Source organism: Brachyhypopomus gauderio, chromosome 13 (genome assembly GCF_052324685.1).
Source record: "Brachyhypopomus gauderio isolate BG-103 chromosome 13, BGAUD_0.2, whole genome shotgun sequence".
Classification (NCBI taxonomy): Eukaryota; Metazoa; Chordata; class Actinopteri; order Gymnotiformes; family Hypopomidae; genus Brachyhypopomus; species Brachyhypopomus gauderio.
Window position 1 is genome coordinate 10,122,453 of NC_135223.1, and position 24,790 is coordinate 10,147,242.

At 43.9% G+C, this 24,790-nt stretch overlaps 2 protein-coding genes across 7 annotated transcripts in view; one reads left to right on the forward strand and one right to left on the reverse strand.

Moving 5' to 3' along the window:
* Positions 1–131: 131 nt before the first annotated feature.
* On the reverse strand, positions 132–10,475 carry slc6a19b (solute carrier family 6 member 19b). The gene is made up of 12 exons (XM_076970760.1): positions 10,091–10,475; positions 6,699–6,839; positions 6,343–6,480; positions 5,921–6,102; positions 5,193–5,303; positions 4,748–4,860; positions 4,410–4,538; positions 2,675–2,831; positions 2,283–2,487; positions 2,016–2,175; positions 1,650–1,812; positions 132–692 (listed from the first exon to the last, which is right to left on the reverse strand). The coding sequence occupies exons 1-12, from the start codon at positions 10,287–10,289 to the stop codon at positions 540–542; spliced, it is 1,851 nt and encodes a 616-aa protein (XP_076826875.1). The 5' UTR covers positions 10,290–10,475; the 3' UTR covers positions 132–539.
* Positions 10,476–11,917: 1,442 nt separating this feature from the next.
* The window catches only part of fhod3b (formin homology 2 domain containing 3b), a 98,872-nt gene continuing 85,999 nt past the window's right edge, over positions 11,918–24,790 (forward strand). For 3 of the 6 annotated variants that reach the window (XM_076970765.1, XM_076970766.1, XM_076970767.1), the window contains exons 1-2: positions 11,918–12,518; positions 20,494–20,600. In XM_076970765.1, the coding sequence (XP_076826880.1) occupies positions 12,354–12,518; positions 20,494–20,600 (272 nt within the window). In that variant the 5' untranslated portion in view covers positions 11,918–12,353. The remainder of the gene's footprint in view (positions 12,519–20,493; positions 20,601–24,790) is intronic. The other 3 variants (XM_076970768.1, XM_076970769.1, XM_076970770.1) reach the window with 2 other exon arrangements.

Consider the following 24,790-nt stretch of genomic DNA (forward strand, 5'->3'; position numbering starts at 1 on the left):
TTTGTGGTTACTTTCTGTACTTGAAAATGAGTCTTTAAATCCATTTTCATTAAGGATAAATATTTATTTCAATAAATCCTGACCACATGAAAACCTGACAACAAAATTCATATATCTAAAGCATATTTAAGTTTTTTTTTGTAATAAGTATTAATTAAATAAAATATATTTGAATAATATAAAGGAAATAAAATAACTTGAAAATATTTGTTATAAAATAAATAGCATTAATAGCTCTAGCATTTGGCTCAGTAATTACAAATGATATTTGGAAATGAGACCTAACTAACTGACATCAAACTCACATATAAGATGTTCATTTAAATATAAAAAACCATACAATCTTGGTACATTGTGTGAGCAAGAAACAGAATAATCCTACATGATTCATAGAACCAATTAGAGAGCTAGGCCCAACTTGAAGCTATGCGGATGTCAGGACTAAAATGCAGCCTGTACAACAGTGTAAAGGAAATAAAACCAGTATCCAAGATGTAAAAAACTGCGAACATTACCCACGTGTTATATGTGCTTGTTATCTAAGCATGAGAGAACACCTTATCTCGATGTTTCTTAATTGCCATGAAAATTGCTGCAGCAGGTACAGCAAGACTAGGAATCCCAGCCAAGATGAAGATGATGACGTAAATCCAGGAGGGATAGGGCTTCTTCTCCAAAGTAGGAAATTTCACCTGTGAGACGGGAGATGCCGTCAGACTCTCAGTTACCATCTCCAAAGCATTTCATCACATCGTTTTATCATAGTTAGACAAGTGTAAAGCATTATGTACTGAATACACAGAGTTCAACTTCACCAGAACGCTGCAATCAGGGTGTTATCACGTATGAGGAGTTTTGGCATCATGGCCCTGGCTTTCTTTTAGAACTGGTTTTAAGATCCTTTTTTAAAGCTCTCAGTGGAGTAGTACTCATATTCATTTCCGAATGCCTAACAGATTATGCTCCACAACAGGTTTTAAGATTGTAATGTGAAGGAAGTTCAAGCAGACAAGTTTGAACTGTGTTTTGCTATTATGAACCACACGTTTTGAACTCTGCTTTCAAAAATTCCCCAGGCACCTATCATTGACTATTTTTAAAAACAGCAAAAATGTATTAATAGTTTAGCTTTTAATTACCACTTATGTTTTGATTTATAACAGTGATATTATAATGCAATTTTCTGTTGTATTTATGTAAATAATATTTGTACATTTACTTATTCTTATCTATTTCATTGTTATCCATCACTGTCCATTAACAGGACATATGTACTAACACTAGCACATGCGGTATAAGCTCACGTTGTGTCTTGCACTTTTTATTGTATTTTCTCTTTGAGGTCTTTCTTTGCTCCACTGATTTCTGTTTTGCTACGTTAGGCCTGTATCTGCCTGGGAACTCACTGTACCTCCCTAAGTGAGAAGGTGAGGACCCTCCCTGATTACTCCTCACCCACTTCTCCCTCCTTCCTCTCCTTCTCCTCTTTCTCTTCTCTACTCTCCTATTTGAACCTTGCTGTTACACTGTTACTGGTGACTGATGCATGGAAAAAAACCATTATCAGGAATCTGACCCGCCCCACGAAATCTCTACCTTGTTGTACGCTGCAGGCCCTTAGCATGTGTGGATTTGTGAGTGATCCTCACCGATTCAGGGTCCCAGGAGCTGTAGAAGAGCTCCTTGGAGACAGTGGTGACAAAGTAGAAGAGGAAGATGACCAGCATGATGAGGGGGCTGATGACTCTCCAGGTGGCTTGCCAGAAGATGTTGGGCTTATGGCCAATCATGAAAACCAGGTCTTCGTTGAACCTGTTTACAAAGCACACATTCTCTAGTTTTACCATACTCAACAGTCTCAGACAATACTAAAAGGATACGGTGCATGTAGTACACTGCACATTTGTATGTAGATTAAGAACGTTTGGTAAAAAGCAAACTAGAAACAAGCTAGTTTAAAAATGGTATGGAATATGGTATGGCAAAGTGTATGGGAATGGTGAGCCTTCACGTACCTATCAACACCGTAGATATAAACCACTCCAACCATCTCACAGAAAGCGATAATGAGTAGGGGGATTGACCCAGCAAAACTGTCAAAGAGGGCCAGCCAGTAATCCCCCGATCCCTGAACAAATATTAGCCCAAGACAGCAACACGCCAGGCATGTCACACCTGTCGAAAAAACGTTTCGTTTAAGATTTTAGTCTGTTTGCCTTTTTTTCTGAGTGGTGACTAATGGTCAAATGGATGGAAGGGTGTAGGCCTTGAAAGTGCCCTACCTGTGATGGCTTCCTTGGGCCAGCTCTTGGGGAAGACCCCCAAGTCCTGCAGGGGAACCAGCACTCCTTCAATGTTACCAAACATGGAGGAGAGTCCGAGGCAGAAGAGCATGATGAAGAAGAGGACGGCCCACAGCGGAGACAGCGGCATCTTGGTGATGGCCTCGGTGAAGACGATGAAGGCCAATCCTGTACCCTCCACACCCTGTTCAGGGAGCAGGCTGTTAGCACAGGAAACGCTTACGGGAGATTAGCCGCGTTTCCAGCTTTTCGTGCGTTTTAATCTGTCTCAAACTCTAAATAAAGGACCAAATAAAAATACAATTCAGGCAAATTGTTTGATTTGGCAGGAGATGTCCCACACTGGTGTGTGATTCTAATCATGACTGTACCTCACTGAGGAAGGTGTTCAGGTCGCAGGTCGGTAAGTTTAGGGCCTGGATGGTGTTGGGGTAAGTGGCGTTAAGGTCAAGCAGTGCCTGATCGTAGTTGTGCGCAGTTATGTTGGTTTCTGGCAGGTCAAACGTGTTTAGAAGGGTCAGGATGTTTCTGCAGGACAGATGTGGTCAGAATGGTAAGGATGTTTGTTGGACAATTGTGTTTAGAAGGATCGAGATGTTTTGTATGACAGATGTGTTTAGGAGGGTAAGGATGTTTGCAGGATAGAGGCAGAGCGGAGCAGGCGAGTTCCATATTCTTTTTTCTTTTCACCTTCTCTTTTCTGTTTCATTTACAGATGTCTGTGGTTAAAGGAATGCTCCAGCTTTATAAATCATCATCTCTAGCTATCCATTTGTCAGACCCTCCAGAAAGTCACGATGTTGCGATTTGCAACTTCAACGCAACTTCAAGCAAACCCCGCGAATTCAGGGCGGTGTTGCAACTTCCGCCAATCACCGCAACTTTCCCGCAAATTTGACCAATCACTGATGTCGTCTTGATGTGACGTCGACAAACTCCCGCCTTACTTCCGTATACACGTTCAAGAGGACCAGACTGAAAGCAGCATGAGCGATGAAAATAACGGCAAAAAAATTGGGAAAAGCAGTATCCCGGTACACTACATGAAAGCGGGGATAAACTGTTTTTTTTTTGTTTTGTTTTCAGTGTTTTATTGTTTCACAACGATGGGTTCATACATGTATTTCCAACAAGTTTACCATTTCTAGCACCAGCCCATCCACTCCAAGTGATAGTCTTTTAAGAGACGGAAAGTCCATTTCTGCCACCGAGCTGTTGCACTTCGAGGGATCATTTCAAGAAAGTGAGAGGGATTGTTGTGCATTTTCTGTCCCAACACCTGTGTTTCAAGGGGCGGGGCATACAAAATCATGAGAGGGATCATTCCTGCCCAAACTATTTCATACCACATAGAGCACATATGTCAAAGTCAAGGCCCGCATCCAGATCCGACCCGCGAATTGATTATCTATGGCCCCCTGGATGATATTTAATTACTATTAGAACCGGCCCGCAGGCCACAGCCGCCCGATGGTGTTTTGCACGCACAAACGCTACATTCCCCACAATGCAACGGTAGCCCGCGAAGTCACTGCAGCGCACGCAAGTGACGAGGGTCTGAGATAAAGTTTATAAGTTTAAACTTTAAACTGAGATAAAGTTTAAAGTCAGAGATAAAGTTTAGTTATCTCTGATCCATATCTATGAGTTACTAGTTCGCTCTGGCGCCAACCACTGGCGATCGATCTCGATATAATACTTAATTTGTGTCCATTTTACAGGCCGCCCGGTAACAACTTACGTTCGCTAACCCCGCCCCCGTCAACAATTAACGTTCGCCACCCCCTCCAGGTTCAAATCTCACTCCAAGCGATCTTGAAAAGTTGGCAACCCTGAATAAATAGGTAAATAGATAATTAAAATGGACTACTAAATAGAGGAAACCATACAACATTTACTCCCTATTGAAATGTACTCACAAAAAAGCAAAAACACACCGCAACTTCCATCGCAATTTTTTTGAAAAACACCCGCAACATCAAACATTTTAGCCCGCAACAATCACAAAAAAGGCCCGCGAAATCCTGGTGGGACTGATTTGTAGTGTATTGTCCATTACAATGGACATAATTTTACAGATTAGCACAATATAACATAGACACATACCCTCCCAAACAATCGTCAAATCTCTCCGTGGCTCTGAAGCCGATGATGGTGTAGATGACAGTGGCAGCGAAGATTGAGGTGAAGGCGTTAATGATTGAGATGATGACAGCATCCTGTTCACAGTTATTACTGACAGAAAGACAAACGCGCCTTAGGACAAGTGAACATATAACAGATATTCTACCGTATGTACTTCTGTGTGACATACTGTACTCAAACAAATCTATAACTCAGACAAATGCAAGCAAGTTCATTTGCTTGGATTACCTCCTGTATGTATTTATGAAACAATACAGCTGAATTTGAGGTGTCATTTTTGGGGATGTTTTGTGACATACTGCACAGAGTTGTAGCTGGAGAAGGAGATGAGGCCCCCGAAGGCCAGAGAGAAGGAGTAGAACACCTGAGCGCCCGCATCCAGCCATGTACTGGGGTTAGCTAACTCATTCAGCTACACACACACACACACACACACACACACATATGAACACATATAGAACACTTGAGCTCCCGCATCCAGCCATGTACTGGGGTTAGCTAACTCATTCAGCTACACACACACACACATTTATCCACATACCTGTATACACAGGAGTATAGTGTACAATCGAGCAGTATAGCAAACGGAATTCCTTTCAGTGTCAATAAGCTTAGTTAAATCACAAGAGACATCGCATACATAACTCGCAAGGTAATTCAAACAGTTTAGGGGCATAGTTGACTCCAGAAAAGGTCACTCGGCACTGGTTAGAAGGTGATGACTTTGTGTGAATTGACACTCACATCTGGCGTGAAGAGAAATATGATTCCATCCACCGAACCTTTCAGGGTCAGTCCTCTGATGAGGAAAATGGTAAGCACCAAGTAGGGTAATGTGGAGGTCACATATACTGCCTGAGGTAAAGACAAACAGGGCTCTCACTTCTGGCCTCATACAATAGTTAATGGTGTAAACAGAATGCCTCCCTGATGTCTGTAGTTATAGATATAACAACCTGGGGGTGTTTAATCTTTTTAAGAGTCCATATCCTTACACAACAATATTGCTATCTAGCCATTTTATAGTATGCAGTAAAAAAAAAAAAATCAGATGATCTTTATCAAAGGCAGTATTTAGAAATACACAACCTTTCTGTAGATTTCATTTCAATGTGAATAAATATAAATGTTTTCTAGCATGATCATACTAGACTTACTAGACATACTTTCATGATACTTAAAACATGTGAAGATTGATACCGCTAGAAGCGACACAATGCATTCGCTTAAAACATCCTTGTCAATCTGTATTTATGCAGCGCTGAAATTTTATAACAGTGTATCAGTGTATTCTTGAAAGCTTTATGATAAATTAGATCCTTAATGATACTGCAGTAATTATGGCTGGTAATCGGAATCTTTAAGGAATACATGATTCACATTTTTATGACCTGTAATGACCTGTTTAGGAAGTCCACAGTTTGAAGCTTTAGCAATACCTAGTGGTGTGTAAGATGTGGAGGTGATTGTACCTTCCCAGTGGTCTCAATCCCGCGGATACAGCAGACATAAAGCACTCCCCATGCTGCAACCAGACACAGCACCATCCACCACTGCAGGCCCCCTGTCTCATCTATGACCGGGGTGACGTTCAGGGTTTTCCTGTACCAGAAATAATCCACGGGGGAGCTCCTGACGCACTCCGACACCAGATCTACCAAAAGAGTCAGAAGTGAATTTGCGTTAACAGGCCAGATGCGGAAGAGGAAGTATTGGGTCGTGCAGATATCTTGTAATTAGGAGCGTTGAAGAATGCCTGACGTACTGGTTTAGTGGTTCTGAAAGAATAGAGTTGAGCTGACTCGTTTTTCATTTTGATACTAGCGAACCCACATAGACGGAGCAGCTTTGCACCGCCACAGTGGTGGTTCGTAGCAGCTTGTGGAGGTTGTACCTGTTTTATTTTCATTGACGGGGCACTGGCTCCAGGGTAGGGGCTCCTGGAAGGAGTTGAAGAAGTACCACATGACCCAGGCGATGATGGTGTTGTAGTAGAGGCTGACCAGCAAGGACACGAACATGGATGAGATGCCTGCATAGAGAAGCACAAATGAGTCCTTCCACCATTCTGCAAGGGTTGCAGAGTGCAAAGTGAATTTGGACTCGGGTTTAGCAGAGGTTCAACTCAAAGATCGTAAGTCATTTTACAATACATCCCTTCCCACTGCAAACCAGAAAGAGAAGAAGAGGACAGGTTTAAAAGGATCTTCATCACTTTTGATGAAGATGGTTTCAGGCAGCTTATCTCACCCACTCCAATCATGTAGGGGCTGATGGTTCTCCAGACCCCCACACTGCCTTTTCTCAGGCGCTGGCCAATGGCGAACTCCAGGTGGAGGAGAGGAACGCCCTCGAACACCAGCAGGATCAGGAAAGGGATCATGAAGGCCCCTGGTGGAGGGCATATGAAGAACAGTAAAGGTCACACATTTGGAAACAAGTGTCTCTATACTGCGCTAATGCACAACAAGTAACCTTGTATGAATTGGTGCGGAGCATTCCAAACTGTCCAGATGTTTGACTGGTGGGAGATGTTTGCAACTGGAGCTTCCAGACCCTAGTTTTGGAGGACGTCACATTTAACGTGAAAGGCTTGAGGAGGGTTAGTGGTTTTAAAGCCAGGGAAACGTGTGAATACCATCTGATGCTGGAAAACATTGTGCTTCAGAGGACGTCTTGTTCAGACTGCAGTCAGGTCAAGGATGTCTAATCGTTTGTACTTTCAGAAGTGCTGATTGTTGATGGTCAGCAGTCCTGAAAGCACAGACATTCTTATCAGCCCCTCTGTTATTCTGGGTGCTGCCCAGCATGGCACTAGTAGGCCAGGATCATGTGAGGCTGAGGTTTGAACATGCCCAGTAACGTGATGGTGGGTTTGAACACGCCCAGTAACGTGATGGTGGTTTGCTTAGTAACTCTGGTGAGGTTTTGTAAGGATGTGTTTGCACAGGCGATAAAAGGTTTAAGCAAGTGCATTTAGCCACTCTGAGGAACAAATTAAAGCACGCTAAGCATTTCAGACACACATGCACACAAACATACACAGACACGTGTGGGAACCGTTTTTTCCCTCCTTGGTGATATAACACTTTTTCTGCCACCAGAGCTGGCTTTTCAGAAGTGCTGATGGTTGTGTGAACCGCAGTGTCCACTGGGATCAAAGTCAGCCCCGACGCCAACGCCAATGTCAGCCATTTTACCTTCGCTCAGTTAATATATGTAAAGCAATCACACTAACAGTAACCAGTCAGGCACATTAAGTCACACCTGAACAGAGATCTAACAAAAAAGACTTACATTAACTGTAGTTTATGTGGTCATTCTTCCATAAAAGGTGTGAGTTCGACAAGTAAGATAAGGATTTAGCATGGTACCTCTGCTCTGGAGACAGATTAATAGCCTTGGCTTATTATCAACCCAAAGCATTCACACATAAAAAAGTGGTGTGACTCTAAAGTGATCAAGTACAGGGGAGGGGACATGTTAGAGACTCCAGACATGTAAATTAATAAAACTTAAGTGAAATTAACAATTCATATCGGTTTATATGTGCATGTTTGTGAAACATGTTTGTGTACTGGCATTGTGTTAATATGTTAATTGTACTGTTATTTTCACCATAGAGTTGTTTTAGAGTTAGTTAAATGGTTGTTATCATATTACTACTATCAATAAATATTTAATGAATAATATAATTTAATGACAAATATTTACACACGTATATACACGTATATACATGTATTCTGCATGTCCAGGCCTTTCTGTGATAGAGTCTAGTAAGAGTGTAAGAGTGTAATATGTAAACGATTTGCTTAATCTTTAAAGAGTTTAACGGTGTGAAGTTCAACAGGTTTGACTCTACAAGGAAGCGTTTAAATTAAATTAATGTAGTAAAATAATAATGCCAAAACCAGATTTGGACAAAGAAGGAGAACATGAAAGAGTGGGCGGGGTTTGTCTCCCGTGCTACAACACTGATTATTATGCTGTGTTGAAACAGCAAGTCAACTCAGCAACAGAGAGACTGATAAAGATTGTGTATCGTCAAATTATCCAAATACTTTGACACTTTGTCTATTAACTGTTCATTTTTATTGAAAATATTTTATAAAATGTTAGAGAGTGAATGTGAAATTTTGTGCAAATCATGTTTCATCAAAGACATTTTATGATGACATTTGATTAAAACTGCAGATGCTACAATATTATTCTTTTCTCTACTTTGTCGTGGTTGGCAGTAAACTATTAACTTCTGTTACAATAAAAGAACAGCAACACATGACAGACATAAGAAATGTGTCTGTTCACCAAACGTTCAGAAAACGTTTCATGATTGTCATCATTTCTGCCATAACTAATTGGACATACGTCTGTTTCAGCTGTGTGCCAAACCATTTATGCATGCGTGTGTGCGTGTGAGTGTCTGTGTGTGTGTGTGTGTGTGTGTGTGTGTGTGTGTGTGTGTGTGTGTGTGTGTGTGTGTGTGTGGACCCAGAATGTAGACATACCAAGAATCATTCTTTTCCATTTAAAGTAATTATGCTCAGGGCCACTATGAAACTGTTAATGAAACTTTATGATGAGGTGAAGGTGATGTCATACAAAAGGATCTGTACTGATAGCAGTATATCAGTGCCAGAATCTGACCTTGTGTTTGTACAGATCAGATCCCAGTGATTTAGAGTGTAAGATGATTACCCTACGTAATATTGGCTAAGTGTGTTGTACATACTTTCTGAACTTTTAGAATATGGAAAATGTTTTATGTTTCATTCTTTTAACAAATTCAAGTTACTGTACACAGAATAAAGCAGCATCAACATAGTGATAAGTTGTATTTAAATATTGTACTTACCTCAAATGTAATTACTTAATTATGACATGTTTTTTCCAAATTTTGTTTTGTTAATATGTCACATGACATCAACACTAATAAGTATAATAATAGCCACATACAGAAGATCTCACCAGACAGCGTAGTTTGTCTAAGAAGTGTATATCTCCGCAAGTGTATATATGTATATACAGTGTGTATATATAAATAAATAATATTGCAAAACAGCAGAAAGAAATACTGGATACAAGATGGCTATACCTATAGGGATAATTGGTAATAGTTTGTGGTCTGACATCACATTATTTGAGGTAAATGGAAAATTTGTACATTTGTAAATCTGGTTTTTATGAAATCAGATCTTTAATTCAGGGTGAAAGACTTTATTTATTTATTTAATGTTTATTACAGTTAATATTATTAATGTATACTACTTATATTTGCATTTGTTCATATTTTTACTCAAACGTAAATACCAATATATTTTTTCAATGATACTCCCAAAAATAATTCATAGCATTCTTACCCAATATGTTTTCTAATTACTGTTATTATTATTATTATTATTGCTATTATTATTATTATTATTATTATTATTATAAACTTTGTGTGCGGCTTTCATTATAGATGTGTGAAAACAGACGCATATCGTCTACCAGCCCGAAGTGTACTTATCATCCAGTCAGACCCGCCTGATCCTATTGATACATTCAACAGCTATATGATGTATTAATAATCTATAAACACAGGAAAGGACAGAGCAGGAGCGCTGAACCCAACAATACCAGCAGCACCATCATGAACTCACCTCCCCCGTGGCTCTGGCACAGGTAGGGGAACCTCCAGACGTTGCCCAGGCCCACGCAGAAGCCCACGCAGGTCAGCATGTACTGGGCCTTGTTGTCCCACTTGGGCCTTTCTCCTGCCTCCTCCACCTCCAGTTTCTCCAGCTGAGCATGGCTGAGGATCCGGTGCTCCAGGCCCGGGTTGGGCAGAGTCAGCTTCATGGTCCTGCTCGGTCCCCGCTGCCTCACGGTCGGTGCGTCTGATGAGGCGTTGAAGACGGTTCAGGGAATAGGAGAGCCGGCTGGGCCGGGGGAATATATATGGTGAACTTTAGCACCCCTCCAGCACAGGGTGCCCGTGTGTTACCTCCATGATGAGAATGTGCCCTGTCAGCTAGATAAGGGGACGTGTAGCCATGACTGAGGCTGAGGATGTGTGACAATAACTACTGGTGTTGCAGGGATGCAGGCTTGTGATCACACACACACACACACACACACACACACACACACACACACACACACACACACACATCCCTCTTTTACTGTGCCCTGCCAAATGGTTAATAAATGAAGATAATGATCTTCATATCGCTGCAGTGGTAACTTTAACAAGGGTCCAACATTCAACATCAAGGTCACCTACGAGAACTCTGCACACAACTGAATGCCCTTACAGAGATGGAGCCTTTGTGTCACACTTGCACACACAACTCACCCAAACACTCCAAACGTTCATTGTACGCTACTAAATAGTTAACAAATGAAGACAATCTGCATGTTACACCATCGGGAGTGTTTATGAGAATACTGCTCATGACAGAAGCGACATCTTTCATCTCAGCAAGAAGAATAAACTTCGTCTCTATGTAGTTTTCATCCAGTTTTCTGTTTTCATTCAGGGCTACACTCTTTACAATACACAGCTAATAGGACCATCTCTAAAAAAGATTTTTTTTAAATAATTTGCTACAACAATGACTGTCTACTAATAACAGCATCCTTACAAAAATGTACACTAATAACAAGCTCACAGATGTGGTGTTGTGTCAAGCATTCCAGTATTATTTACAGTGCTGTTTCTACAAATAAATGTAGAAAATGTAATGCTTAATACTGTCATTTATGCTTTATACTGGCATAAATGGTCATTTAAAAATATTTTTAATTTATTGGCCGTTTGTATCACTTTGGATTTAAGAAATGTGCATTATAATTTGCATTAATTAGTATCATTGAGGTTTGTTTTTTAATGATCATATTTTATCTGGAAATCAGTTCAAACGTCCAAACATCCATTTCAGATCATTATAATTAATCATACCATTAGGTTTGCACCAGCATTATACGTTATTTGGAGTTATTGGTTTCATTTTAGTGTTCATGTCACTATATTGCCAACATTCTTATATACCGGTAAATCTTTTGAGAGGCATGGTTGGATCTCTCGAAAGCCTCATACGTAGAGTACTCGTAATCAGAAACCAGTGCCCTCTGGTGTTGGAAAGTGGTTCTGCACTGGTGAGACTGCAGGTGTTTTTATTTATCGATGTGCTACGTCAGTAAAGTGACGTAGAGTACACTTTTATATTGTTGTTTTCTTTATTTTATTTAACTCACATGCGGCTAAAATAGGAGGCTAAAAAATACTCCCGGCCTACCGAAAGGTGTGTAGCGTGGACTTTGCGACAACATCCCGCAGCCTCACGAGAGTGAAACCGCCACTCATTCCCGACGTTTACATTTTAACAGAACATTTAATCATTTTTAAGCAAAGACGCAAAATTGTTGTTCGCGGATTTCACCATCCCACATCCCCACCAGGGGGCGCCCGAACTCAGAAATAAACCCCTCCTGTGAGACGTATGGTTGAAGTTGGAAGGAGTCCCCCCTCTGGAGCAGCCCACTGCAGACACCAGCCCCGCCGACCCGCTCCGCTCAGTCCGCCTCAGCAGCCCCGTCTGCCCGCTATGTCCTTGGACGCGCTCGCCATTCTCCTCCGCACAGGCTGCAGCAGAACACAGTAGAGCACAGAGACCAGCGCTGGAGAAGACCACCAGCGATGACGGGGGGCATCGGGATTGTTGTCTTTTTATTATAACACTCGATTTCATCTCTGATGACAAGACGAAGCGCGGAGTTTGTGGATAACTGACAGCCAGGGGCTGCTACTGTGTGAGAGCTGAGCTCTGCGTAAAGATACTGCGACAAAGACTTTTCCCGGCGGCATTCACTTTTTTTTTGCAGACTACGTACTTTTCCTAAACCTACTTGCATGGATGTACCATGGCTACGTTAATATGCAGGGTACAGTTCCTAGATGATACTGATCCATTCAACAGCACAAATTTCCCGGAGCCGACCAGACCCCCTCTCTTCACATTCAGGGAGGATATTCCGCTCATAAACCAGATCGCCGGAGTCCACAGACTTCTGAAAGCTCCACAAAAGGTATGACGAAAACGGAGAGTCTGTTTAGTGAAAACTGGATTTGGTTGTAGCCTTTACCTCATCTCTGGAAATGTGTTAAAATGTGTGTGGAAACAACCGTTATTGTAGCGCACCCTGAAGCCTCAGCGCTGTGCTCAGCGCCAGATGATGGGGAAAATATTGAGGATATTTCTGGCTTGGCCACCCCGCAGTGGCCAGCGGTCCTGCACCATTCTGTATGAGCTATTGGGTTTTTGTCAAAGGTCCTAGTGCTGCAATTACAGTTTTTATCTTCTTCACAACTTGTTTTGATGCATTAGTTAACCCCCCCCCCCCACACACACACACACACTTTTCTCATAATAGAAAAATAAACAATTTCCCGGCCCGTTTCAGGTTGCCTTTGGTCTGTGGGGATCATAAACACACTGATGGTGATAAGTGAGAGGTATTTTTAAAATGCGCACAACTTCTGTACCTGTATGGAGTATCTCCACATAGGCCAGAGGCTGGAACGCACTCCAGAATATTTCCCCTCTAACTGTAGCCTAATTCTAGTCCATTTCCACCACATAAACAAAGCATTACTCCCTGAGCTGTATTTAGAAGCGGTGCTGTTGTGGCCACGTGGAATGTGGGCCATCTGAGGACCAAGCTCGTGTGGTAGATGTCTGCTGTGTCCATAGTGCTGAGGAATCTACAGCTGTCATTGACCCTGGTGTCCACATTGATTAGCCTCCATCCTTCAGCAGAGCACACCCCCTCTGATGACTGACGTACCAACAGTTGGCCCTAGATTTCCTTTTGGTAGTAATCTCACCATATAAAATCAGTCAGAACCTACAGTGGTCGTTAGGAACATCTGAATGGCACCACCTTGCATATTGGTTATGTTTGAGGTTTGAGGAGCAGGGTTCTGTCCCACGCAGCAGGTCTGGTCTTACTTTGGTGTGGAAATCTACACGGATGGTTGGGGGAAACCACGCTCAACTCGCTGAGCACGGCCGTTTGTGGAAAATGATCAGCTGGGTTTAATGGAGAAACCGAGGAAAACCGCTCGGTCCGCGGACAAGTTTAATCTCTGACGAGAGAGACATAACGGCATGACGCATGTGTTCTGGTCATCTGCGGAAAACAGGAAAAAAAAACAGCCCATTCAAGTATGTTCTTCATTTGGAAGGCACTGAGATCCAATGCACACTAGGGTCTGAACTGTCAACACTGTGCCACCTTGTGTTTCTTGCCGAGTCATGTTCATGATGTCATCCCTTAAAGCAGACGCAGCCCATGACCTCGTGTTTAGCTTGATGTATGTGGCAGCTCTGATCCCATCTGCTCGGGCCTTGACGCAGGCACTTTGTTATCGAGCGATCGTTACCGAGCTTAGGCCTACCTCTGCGTTCATTTCTAAGGCAAACACTCTTATCTGTTCAACACCTTCTAATAGCTTGGAGAGGCTGTGCTATATATAGTGCGCACTGGAGGGGCGGGAGGGAGCAGTTGATTTTGGGACTTTGCGTGCTCCACGTAGCGGAGGTGTTTATATTTTGCACTTGTATGCTAAGCACCTGTGTTCGTTTATCTTCGCTCTCCAGATCTGTGGTGGGAGGAGCATGCTTTGGTCTTCTCCGAGGCTTCCAGAAAGCATATCATGTCCTCTTGGCATCATCTTGGTTAACTGAAACTTTGGCTTTGAAACTGGGCTATACCAACTTGGTGCATTTGAGGATAACACATACTGCACCTGTTTTTAATGCATTTTATTAAATTGTATATAAGATGCTAAAATTACAGAATGCTGGTCATTCTTCAGCTCCGTTACATAAAGCCCGTTTTAGGTTCCCTCAGCCTTGGTTGATCTGTGGGTACCTGATTCGTTTGGGTTACCGGAGGATACCCACGATTCCATGTTTCTCCAGTGATAAACGTGAGCGCACATTCGCTTGGCTTGAGCTCAGAGCACAGCAATGGTGCAGGATGGGTTACCGTGGTGACCAGGCGGGCTGGAGGGATGGGCTCACTTGTTGACTGGTTAGCATCCGCACGCCCGGGCGGCAGCTGGTTGTGTCAGTCTACGGTCGCCATGTTTGTTTGCTGTTACTGCTGTATTTCATTAAGCTGAAGGGAATGCTCTCTGCTCAAATTACACCAGTGAGTAAACTTATCACGGCTTAATTAGTTATTTCACTCTCAAATAGAGGAATCCTTTGCATGACATCTGGAAACAGCTGCAACCATTAAACTACTTTGTCATCCAACACATTACAATCTGTGCTGTATTTGCCACAAAATGCTTCCCAAAAGGACACTTCAGAGTAGGCTGTCTAGACTGAGATGCCATCCTGAATAGATCATGGTCAAATTTGAGCATCGCTCCTCGGGCCGACATCACAGAGAAGCACAGGTCAGGGTAGGCAGTCCTCTGCTGTTGAAAGCCATACCACCTTCACTGGACCACTGTATGCAAAGTGCTTGGGGACATGCAAAAGAAGAAACTAAAGAATGGTGTCGCGGTGTCATTGAAAGTGCTATAGAATGGCTTTGGACAATATGCCAATGAGATCATTCACCCTGGAATTTGCACGAGGGCTTTAATGTGTGGTTTTGCAGTAATGTAGTGAAATCGGTATAGGGCTTCCAAAAGTTGATGGAAGTTTGAGACAGCAGGTGCAGAGACACACCGTACTCGTACACGTTAACACCGAATGACTGATAAACGATGAGTTCCTGATGTGATTAGCGGCACATCAATCCCTTTTTCAAATGTCTGAAAAAATAGTCATGCACGTTTTACTGCATTTGAGAAATGTAGGCATGGTTTGCTTTGCAAACCAGTTAGCTATGGCAAACATCAGAGGAATTTAGTAACCATCCATCAGTCTGGGTGTTTAGCTGTCAAGCTCACTAGTTATTCCTAATCTATGTTACCATAGCATCCTATTAAATATTAGAAATCTACTGAGGAAGTGGTTGAGTAAATGGGTTTCAGAGTCCTGCAGAATGGTTGGAAATGACATAACCTGACAGAATAAACCCAACACCTCTACCAATATTACTCCATCAGAACACGGGGCTGTGGAAACATGGAGCTGTTTTTTGAACTGACAAGGTCCAAGACATTTATCGAGTTGTCAGATTGAGCATCATTTCAGAAGTGTTCCTTTCTGCTACAGAAGGGACCTACGGTTAGTAATTAACGTCATACCGATCCCCTCGATCCGCTTGTAATACAAGTTATATATATAATACATTTTCTTCCTTGTCATCTGTGACGCTGAAATGTCGAACACACGCGCTCACACACTTTTTTCCCTGTTACTTTTCTTTTCTTTCTTATTTCATCGAGAAGCCTTTTCTGTTTGTACATGGATTTTGCCAAAATTACAGAGTGCAGTAATAAGTTATGCTAAACGCTGTAAAACACAGGCTAGGGCCTTCACGGCCGGGCCTGCAGACTGGATCACCCGTAGATGCTGTTACGTGGAGTTTTCTCCCCGAGCTCCTTCGCCGTGAGGAGGCGTCCGCTCCGGGCCCTCCTGCGCTCAGACTCCTCCGAAGCGTGTCAGGGGGCCACGAGAACCTTTCTCTCCACGTCCACGTGACTGCAGCTCTTTAGGGGAGAGTGCTAATTGGACGCTGCATGTTTGGATGGGGACCACATGCCCGTTTATAGCCACAAAACGCGAGACGATCTCCTGTTCTGTGTTAATGGGCATGCTGAGCCTGCTGTAGACTAATTCAGCGGTGACAAAATGTATTTTATTTAGCCCGGCTTTTGATCTTTTTACAGTCTGGCACAGGGAACGGTGTCAGGAGGGGTGAAGGCGTTACAGGCTTGGCCACAGTGTCTGAGGGTGTTCTGTATGTGCTCTGTGGCTGCTTACCACCACCCAACCACTAATGGTCTCTCACTTTAACAGAGAAGGGAACTGAAGCAGAATTGTCAGTTAACTGGACTTTCATGTGACAAAATAAAGGCTTTGTTGACACAATTAAAAGTAATACAAGGCCAAAAGGCTTAAAAGGGAAAAGAAATTAGACACTCTGGAGGACATAGGCTTTTAAATGTATGTGGTGGCATGTTTTGCCTGTAGGCCAGCGAACCGCCTGCTTGGAGATGCAGCCGATGGTGAGATTCACCGGGGGTTGAGCTGGTTCCCAGTAAGCTCTTTATTTTTAGCGTGTCCCAGCCTCCTCCTCGGCCCAGGCCGGCCAGCGTTTGCTCTGTGGTCAGAGGGCGAAGGCTAGGTCTGGCTGCGGCCCTCGGCTTCAGGCTCCTAGCCGCAGGGTCACGGGGTCAGGACCAGGGTGGGGACCCACTGCAGAAGCCACTAATCCAGATCTCACCCTTTATTCAGGAAACCTTCGCTGGTGCGTTACAATGTATGGATTGCAGACGCACTTTTTGACGCGATTATGGCTTTGATTCATGCCATGAAGAAAGGGAGGGAGAGAGGAGAGAGAGAGAGAGAGAGAGAGAGAGAGAGAGAGAGAGAGAGAGAGAGAGAGAGAGAGAGAGAGAGAGAGAGAGAGAGAGAGAGAGAGAGAGAGAGAGAGAGAGAGAGAGAGAGAGAGAGAGAGAGAGAGAGAGAGAGAGAGAGAGAGAGAGAGAGAGAGAGAGAAAGAGAGAGCACCTCCTGCCCCAGCCTACTAATGTCTGGTTGTTTTGACCAGGCAGACACCCAGCTCCCCTTCTCTGTTTTCTTAAGCACATTAATATTTGCTGCTGCCTTTTCCCGCAGCTCTCTTAGGAACACGTGCGGCAGGCTCTCCGCGTGCTGGAGCGCGTGAGACGTGAGTCTGGCGTGAGACGTGAGCCTGGCCTGCGGCGAGCGGGCTCAGATGTAATCGTCTCTCGTTTAAAGAGGCTGATGTCATTCCGAAGGGAACCTGGCAAACCTCTCACCATCACCCTGAGAGCGTAATAAAAACACGTCCAGAGTGAGTGATAGAGAGCGCTTCGAAAGAACGGAGGAAAACCGCTCCGCACCCGGGCGCCAGCAGGGCCCAATCACAGCCGGGCCCCGACCCGCCCGTCTTGAGTCTGGTGAGCTGGTGAACCTGGTTGACACTGTGACAGCAGTGTGCAGGCTTACATGTGGTCGGCACCTTCTGAGCGGTCCCACTGTTATGACCCAGCAGGCAGTGAGCAAACTGGATCACTGATTCATAGACTGATCCGTATCGGTCTTCCTCATTCACTCCTGGTCTGTTTATTAATCTAAAGTACCTGCCTGGGCTTTTTGCGGCTGAAATATCTGGGTCAGTCTGCGAGTGACAGAGCACAGCTGGAGAGTTCAGGAAGAGGGGGGAAAGAAATTAGGGGCCTGTGTTTTTCCCCTTCTAAACGATGGTGCCAAGTTCAGAGGAAGCAGGCTGGTTTTTCAGACTCCTGAAGTGGTAAATAGACACGTGGGTGTCCTGGCAGGGGAATCAGTGCAACACTTCAGTTTAAGTGGCTACTTAAACATTCACGTTTTTTACTCATCGTTGTTATCTTGAAGTATATGCTGTTTAACGTTGTCTGTGACATCAGAGGATATGTTCATTCTGCCCGATTGTCCTTGTGTTTTACCTTATGGACGCCTACCAATTAGGTGTTTAACACAGGAACTGTTACAATGTCACGGACTTTATAATGCCTAAAGACTGTGTTAAACACCCCCAACCCATCACTCTTTTTTTTTTTCTTTGCTTATTTTGAGGCCACACCCTTTCCATACCTTTTTCAGGCATGCCTGTTCATGGGCACTTAAATATAGTCAGACTAACTTTGGCTTGCAAGTCTGGATTTCCTGGTGTTTCGGGATCCGTTCTGTAATTTGGAGAAGGCTCCTCCGTTTGCTGCCCTTACCTCTCCGCCTCTCGTCTGCGACTGCGATCAAAACAGCTAGTCCCCCAGAGCCACGACGGCTTCGGTTGGCAGACGGCGGTCGGTGAATTAAGGGAACTCTGGGATGCCCGTAATGGCGGTTGGGTTGCTCTTGCGGTAAAAGTACAGAGAGGCATCGTCATGTTTTGCTTCAGACCTCAAACATGACACAGCGTTGAGACACCGCAGAGTCCGCACAAACGGGGTTAGTGGCAACAGGGATCAAAGCCCCTTGATGTCTTTACCAGTTAGCGTTCCTCCCTCGCTCCCTCAACACTTTTAATTAAGTTACTGTAATTCATGCGGCAGGAAGTGGAACCACATCACAGCGGCGAAAGGATAAGCTCAAAAACAGCTGAGGTTAGGATGTGTTTTACGTTTGTTTTCCCTAACGTCTTTCACTGTCTCGATTTTGTTTTTCTCTCTCTCTCTCTCTCTCTCTCTGTTTCTCTCTCTCTCCTTCATTTACACAGGACAGTGACAGGTAATGCCGTCATTAACCAAGCAGTTATTGTGACAGAGGTACATTCAATTTCCCCCCAACAATGAACTGAATGACTGATGGGTCCTTTTTGCGTTGATGGTTCTTGATGGCACATTACCTTTGAGGGACAGACTTCACTGAGGAATCAGTCTGTGGAGTACACGTGGTTGCCAGGTGGTAATCCTGTTACCATGACACCCACAGTCTGTTCCTAAAGACAGCTTCCCTGCTTTATAAACACACAGACACACTGAACTAAAGTATGGAGTTATATTCATATACTGTGCTGGAAGGAAGTCAGTTTTTAATGCCTTGCATATTTTTTGCTGATGTTGTTTTATGGGTAGTAAACTGATTAGATCCATGCTGCCATTTTGACCTTCTCATTTGCAAATAGCCCTTTGTCCTGTTAAACAATTACTTGTAAAATCAACAGCTGTTTGGTCAGCTGTGATATAGATGTTTCTGATCGCACTTGCAGGGGTTGTTTTGGTTATTTTCTTCCCTGTAACAACAGCTCACATCCACTCCTCAACAAGTGTTTTCTTGGTCTGGCAGGACACAGCTGAATTAAAGACTGCAATGTGTACAATTGGTTGGGACTGGGACCTTTGAGATATGACCCCCAAGATATTTTAGATAGTTTAGCTAAAGTAAACTCCACATAGGACAGGCACTTTGTGGATATTCATACCTGTCCCAGGGGCTAGGTCCGGCTCCAAAAGCCAGACTTGGCCTTAACAGGCTTTGGAGGTCAGGGTTTGACCTGTGCATGTGTGTGTGTAATTAGCATGTTTAAAATTGTGCGCGACCTGCCCCACTTGCTGATTGACAGATCACACAGAGGCATAACTACGCCCCCCGGGAGACTTCAAATCCTATCATTGGACAGTAATTGAGTGTCAACAAACAGGCCCGGCTCCAGCAGGGACTCAGCTCGGCTTAAGAGCCGCCGTCAGGACACGCCACCTGTGAGGACCCCTCACAACACTCACGTGAAACGTGATAAATCGCTTCATTTGCACATCGGGGTTACGTAGTTAATGGAAGGGCTTTGAAGCCAGCGAAGCGATGACAGCCCGTCTCTGAGAATATCTGAAGATCAACCGAAACGCCTCAGTGAGTGAAGATAGGAAAACAGTTCATGCATACTTGGTCTTTAACTGAATGCTGACAAGAAAACTTGCTTGATAGATCAAGCATTTTTTCCGTTAAATGCCTATCTTTGAAAGTCATAGGAATGAGTCAACATTTCACTATTTAACCCCTTTTTAGTGTCCCGTGACTGGCTTTGTGCAACTGAAATAAAGTCTAAATAAGCACTTATGAAATATAATGGCATCCCATTCCTTTATGAATCTGTCCTTGTGGAAGACAGAAGGTTGTGGAAGACAGAAAGTTGTGGAAGACAGAAGGTATCAGAAGGTTTCAGACACTAGGCAATAAAATGAAATACCTCTCAATATAATGCCATCCTAACTGTGACGTCATCTTCACTTTGGTCTTCACACACTTTGGTCTTTTTTTTTTACCCACACCACTCGCCGCTTGTCCGCACGTCCACCTTAGCCCACGTTCTTCTGACCAGACGGAGTGGAGCAAAATGTCTTATGGACTGTGTATGTGTCCCCTGTTCCCAGCTCGACGACTGTACTCTGCAGCTCTCCCATAATGGAAGCTACCTGGACCTGGACTTCAGTCTCCAAGAGCAGAGGGATGAGCTGGACGGCTTCCAGGAGGACGGAGGGTAAGCTTGTTCTTTAGCGTAAACTGTCCTGTCATCGATAGTATATTTAAAGCAAGGTCTTGTGATTTATAGTGTATATTTATAGTGAATCATCATCAAAAATCTGATACCATACATTGGTATACTGGTGTGGTGAGTTACAGTAGGGTCTAACATTAGGCACAAACTCATTATCACAAGGGGGAGTCTGTGTACACATTGAATAATTCATGAAACTATATGGTATTACATGGTACAAGTACATCAAGGTGTCTCATTACAAGGTAAAGCATGCAACAGTTTCCAAGCAGTTGGAAATCGTGCATAAAAGGGAAGTTTGGTTTTACACATTATTACATTAAGTTTAACGTTACAGTTGATGTTAAGCAGGAGTTATTTAAATGCTCTGTTCTGTAATAAATCACTCATGAGGTTAGGTGTGATCTGTGAGCCGTTACAGTATGGTAATCAGATCTTTGATTGTATGCGTAGACTCTGAGGTATTCTAAGAAGGGTCACTACAATGTAATCATTGTTTCTCAGCAAGCTTTTCAAATTCCCCACCTCGATGATCTGTATTCATTTCCTGCTCACTGTGCTTTGAGGCCTAATTTTATTCTATTACAAATGATGAAGATCTTAATGATAGCCAACCTGGTTCAAATCAAATGACTGAAATAATAACAGTTCTGGGCTTTTAGATGATACATTTGCTCTGTGTTCTTCACATTGCGGTTCACTCGTAGCTCCGTGCTCCTCAGTAGTATTTACACGTTCAGTTCAGGTTGTTCCTCGGCTTATGTACGGTATTGGATAACACAGGTGGGCCCTGCCTTCCAAAATGTTTCATTTGCGAACCACCTGAGAATGTTGGAGCGTTTGTTGAGCATGCCTGCTTGACTTTGGTGGTACTGGAATAGTCATAAGTGCTAAACCTTCAGTTTAGATCGCATTCCTGTGCTGTAGTCTGCATCATGTCCAGCTGCTAAAACATCCCAAGTCCTGTTCTCTGGAGACCTCCTGAGACCTTCCTGTTAAGGCTATCAGAATAGTGCACGTGACTCTCAGGGCACACAGACCTTCACCTCGCTCAGCCGCGTGGCAGGTGTGCCATTGCCTTTTTCATGGCTCTTACATTACCTGGCCTGACTGGCAGACCTCAGGGTGATGTCATCTCCATGGACCGAGGAGCTTGGCGAAGCTCGGACTGTAGTCTCCTCAGTTAATCAACTCGCAGAACAGGATGTTTGCCTAAAACTTTCACCATGGTTTTGAATAGCTGTTTAACCCTTGGAGTAAGTCCATGTCTTTAGGTCTTTTTGTATGTCACTAACAGTGTAATTACAGCGTCAAGAAGAGTAGGTTTGATCCTGGAACGAACTCATAAATACAGAGTCAAGAACACTTTACTGCTCTTTTAACAGCGTTGACGTAGCCATCGGTAGCCACCCACTGCTGTAGATGTCAGACTCACTCCTGGTGAGTTAGACCGGCATTGGACAACACCACAAATATTTGTGAGTGTATGTGGGTAAATGGGGTTGGAGGACCTGCCTACTGCCCGTGGGTTTGGACTGGTCCAAGCCCAGAGTCTGGCCTTACTCGACGTCAGCAACCCAACATGCAGACGAGGTTCTGCAGCCTGGAGAGGAGGTGAAAGTCAAGCACTTCTCCGCTCTTTGACCAGAGTGAGGGCAGTGCCAACTGGCATCCTGTCGCCTATGTAGAGCAATTTAATAGACCCATGCCGAGTGTCTGAGTGTGCTGTGGATGGGAGAAATGCATTACCGTTAATAACAGGGTAATTCAGCACGCTGGGCTTTTTTTACGGCCTGGATGGACTCAAGTTCACAACCGCCGCCATTTACTGCTGGTATGGTTTATGATTGCAGAGTCTACAAAAAAAAAAAATGGATGAAGAATTGGATGGGCTATGTCATTAAGAGAAACCAATTTCACCTTTCCCTTTCTTCACTTAGTGGTTTCCTTTTCTCGCCCCATGTGATGTGTTTGACCTAGATTGCTGAAAAGGCTCTCAGCCTCTGAATGAGCTGGAGTCCTTTGTTGCAGTATCACTGACTAAACTGTTTTTACATGTTTCGTTTGGGTCCGGGATGTCTTCCGAGACCCTTTTAATTGCTACCGTTTCCTCTTTTAGTTGAGTTGGCTTTTTGATCCTTCAGAAAATGAAGTTTTTCTTGGATGATTTGTGGGTCAAAGGTCACCTCCAGCGAAGTGTTGCGTTATTCCAGAATCTCCATACTCAGCGCTCCGTCCTCCGTCTTTAAATTCCGTACATTTGAATTAGGTTCTCAAGTTGTTTTCCTCAAAACTAGGGATATCCTTCCAGCGGGAATGTTGGTAATGAATACAGATCACAGGTTGCATTCCGCAAGCGCCTCAGTCATATGTAGTCACTTTAGGGCCTGATTAGGGAGCGATCCTCTGACGCCTCCTTCGGCAAGGTGGATATATCCATGTCATAGTGGGTTAGCGGCCATAATCACTACCACACCGCCGCACCGTGGAGCAGATCTATCAACTATGGGGGCTGTGACTCAGGGCGCCCATCTCTAATTCGCTCTCATCATTAATATTGACCCCAGTCTTGGCAAAGCGGCAACACATTCCAGGGAATCACTCTGTCTCCTTCTCTCCTGAGATAAAACTGGAAATTAATGAATAATCGCTGAATCTCTTTTCCTCTCCCCTCTGGTGCTGTCGTACTAGGGTTATTTTCCCATCTCTTTCTCTCACTGTTGTGTTGGGGTTTTTTTTTTCACTTCTCTCTTTCACTGTTGTGTAGTTTTTTTTTTCCTGGCTGGTCCACTAGCTGTCGTCGACGTTGCTTGGCCTCTGGACCTGGAGAGACGCCTGGTTCTTTTAATGGGAGAGCTTCAAATATTTGTGCGGATTACACGGATACAGGGGTAGAGACTCAGCTGGGCTGCTGTGAGTGTGGAAACTGTGAGGACATGTGAATGTCCGTCTGTCTCCAGAGAGCCACCGACACCTGACTGGACTGAAACCCAGAGAGCCGGGGAGAGAATTTGTTAAGCAAAGTATGTTGCTATTTATGCACCCTGGTCAAGGCAAATTTTGTTACTTCACCCACAGCTAGGTCTAAACATGAGATTAAGTCTTGTAGTGCAACCACCAGACAGCTACATATAAACCATGTGTGTTGATGTGCAATGCTATGTTTAAAACAGCAGTGCTCTAGCTGTAAAATGAAAACCTGCTGAAGAAATATTGACATTTTTGAAGATGATGAAAGCTGAAGATGAAAGATGAAATCAATACAACAAACGACCACAGAAATATTCTATATTACCAGCTTAACTAGTCACAGTATTGACGCATAACTCATACTGGCATTGATGTTTCTTGTGTAAATTTAAGATTATTAATAATCACAGGCAGTAACAAATCTTTACGTGAACAGATACGTGACTGGCAGTAATATGCGATTGTGCATATTATCATGCACATACCACAGCGACCCCGATACTTGAGTGTTGTCCATCACAACCCTGAATCTGTTCCCTGCCAGGGACTAGACTTACACTCACAATGAGAAATCCATATTCATGTTACACTAGGTTTTTTGTTTTGTTTAGTTTCATTTTTTGCTGAGTCAGTGCCGTTCCAAGAGGCATTTTTAGAGGCATTAATTGGACTAAGGAGGGAAGTGGTTGGTTTTGAATAGGGTCCAGTCCAGCTATGCATGCGAGTGAGGTAAATGCTGTGCTTCTGCTGAGCGCTCTCTCTCTCTCTCTCTCTCTCTCTCTCTCTCTCTCTCTCTCTCTCTCTCTCTCTCTCTCTCTCCCCACACCCTCACGCTTTCCTCCCCTCCCTAAGGGGCTTCACAGGGTGATGTACTGCAAATGGGCGGGTAATGCGCAGTCCAATAAAGCGTAGGTAGAGGGGCTGTGTGGCAGACCTCAGCACACCCGAGCAGCGCCGGGCTTAGGTCAGCGAGGTTTATGGGAATGTTGCTGGTGTAAATAAGAGGCGAGCGGTTGGCTCGGGGTGGCGGCGTTTCCTCCGCTCTTTATTCACGCCACACACACGTTTGTTATGGCGCCGTGTTCCTCCAGACGCAGCGCGCCGTGGAACCTATAGGGCCTAATCGCTCTTGCGTTCGCCCGAGCGATGTTTCTTCTGCGGCTAACGGAGCCGCAGCTGCGAGTCGTAAAGGAGCAGGCGGT

What these genes read in the sequence shown, in the direction of transcription:
- slc6a19b (XM_076970760.1), bottom strand. Translation starts at nt 10,289, where the DNA reads ATGAAGCTGACTCTGCCCAACCCGGGCCTGGAGCACCGGATCCTCAGC. An exon ending in CGTCAATGAAAATAAAACAG is followed by an intron (nt 6,103 to 6,342) that starts GTACAACCTCCA and finishes CTCTTTTGGTAG; the next exon opens with ATCTGGTGTCGGAGTGCGTC. An exon ending in TATATCTACGGTGTTGATAG is followed by an intron (nt 1,813 to 2,015) that starts GTACGTGAAGGC and finishes CTTTGTAAACAG; the next exon opens with GTTCAACGAAGACCTGGTTT.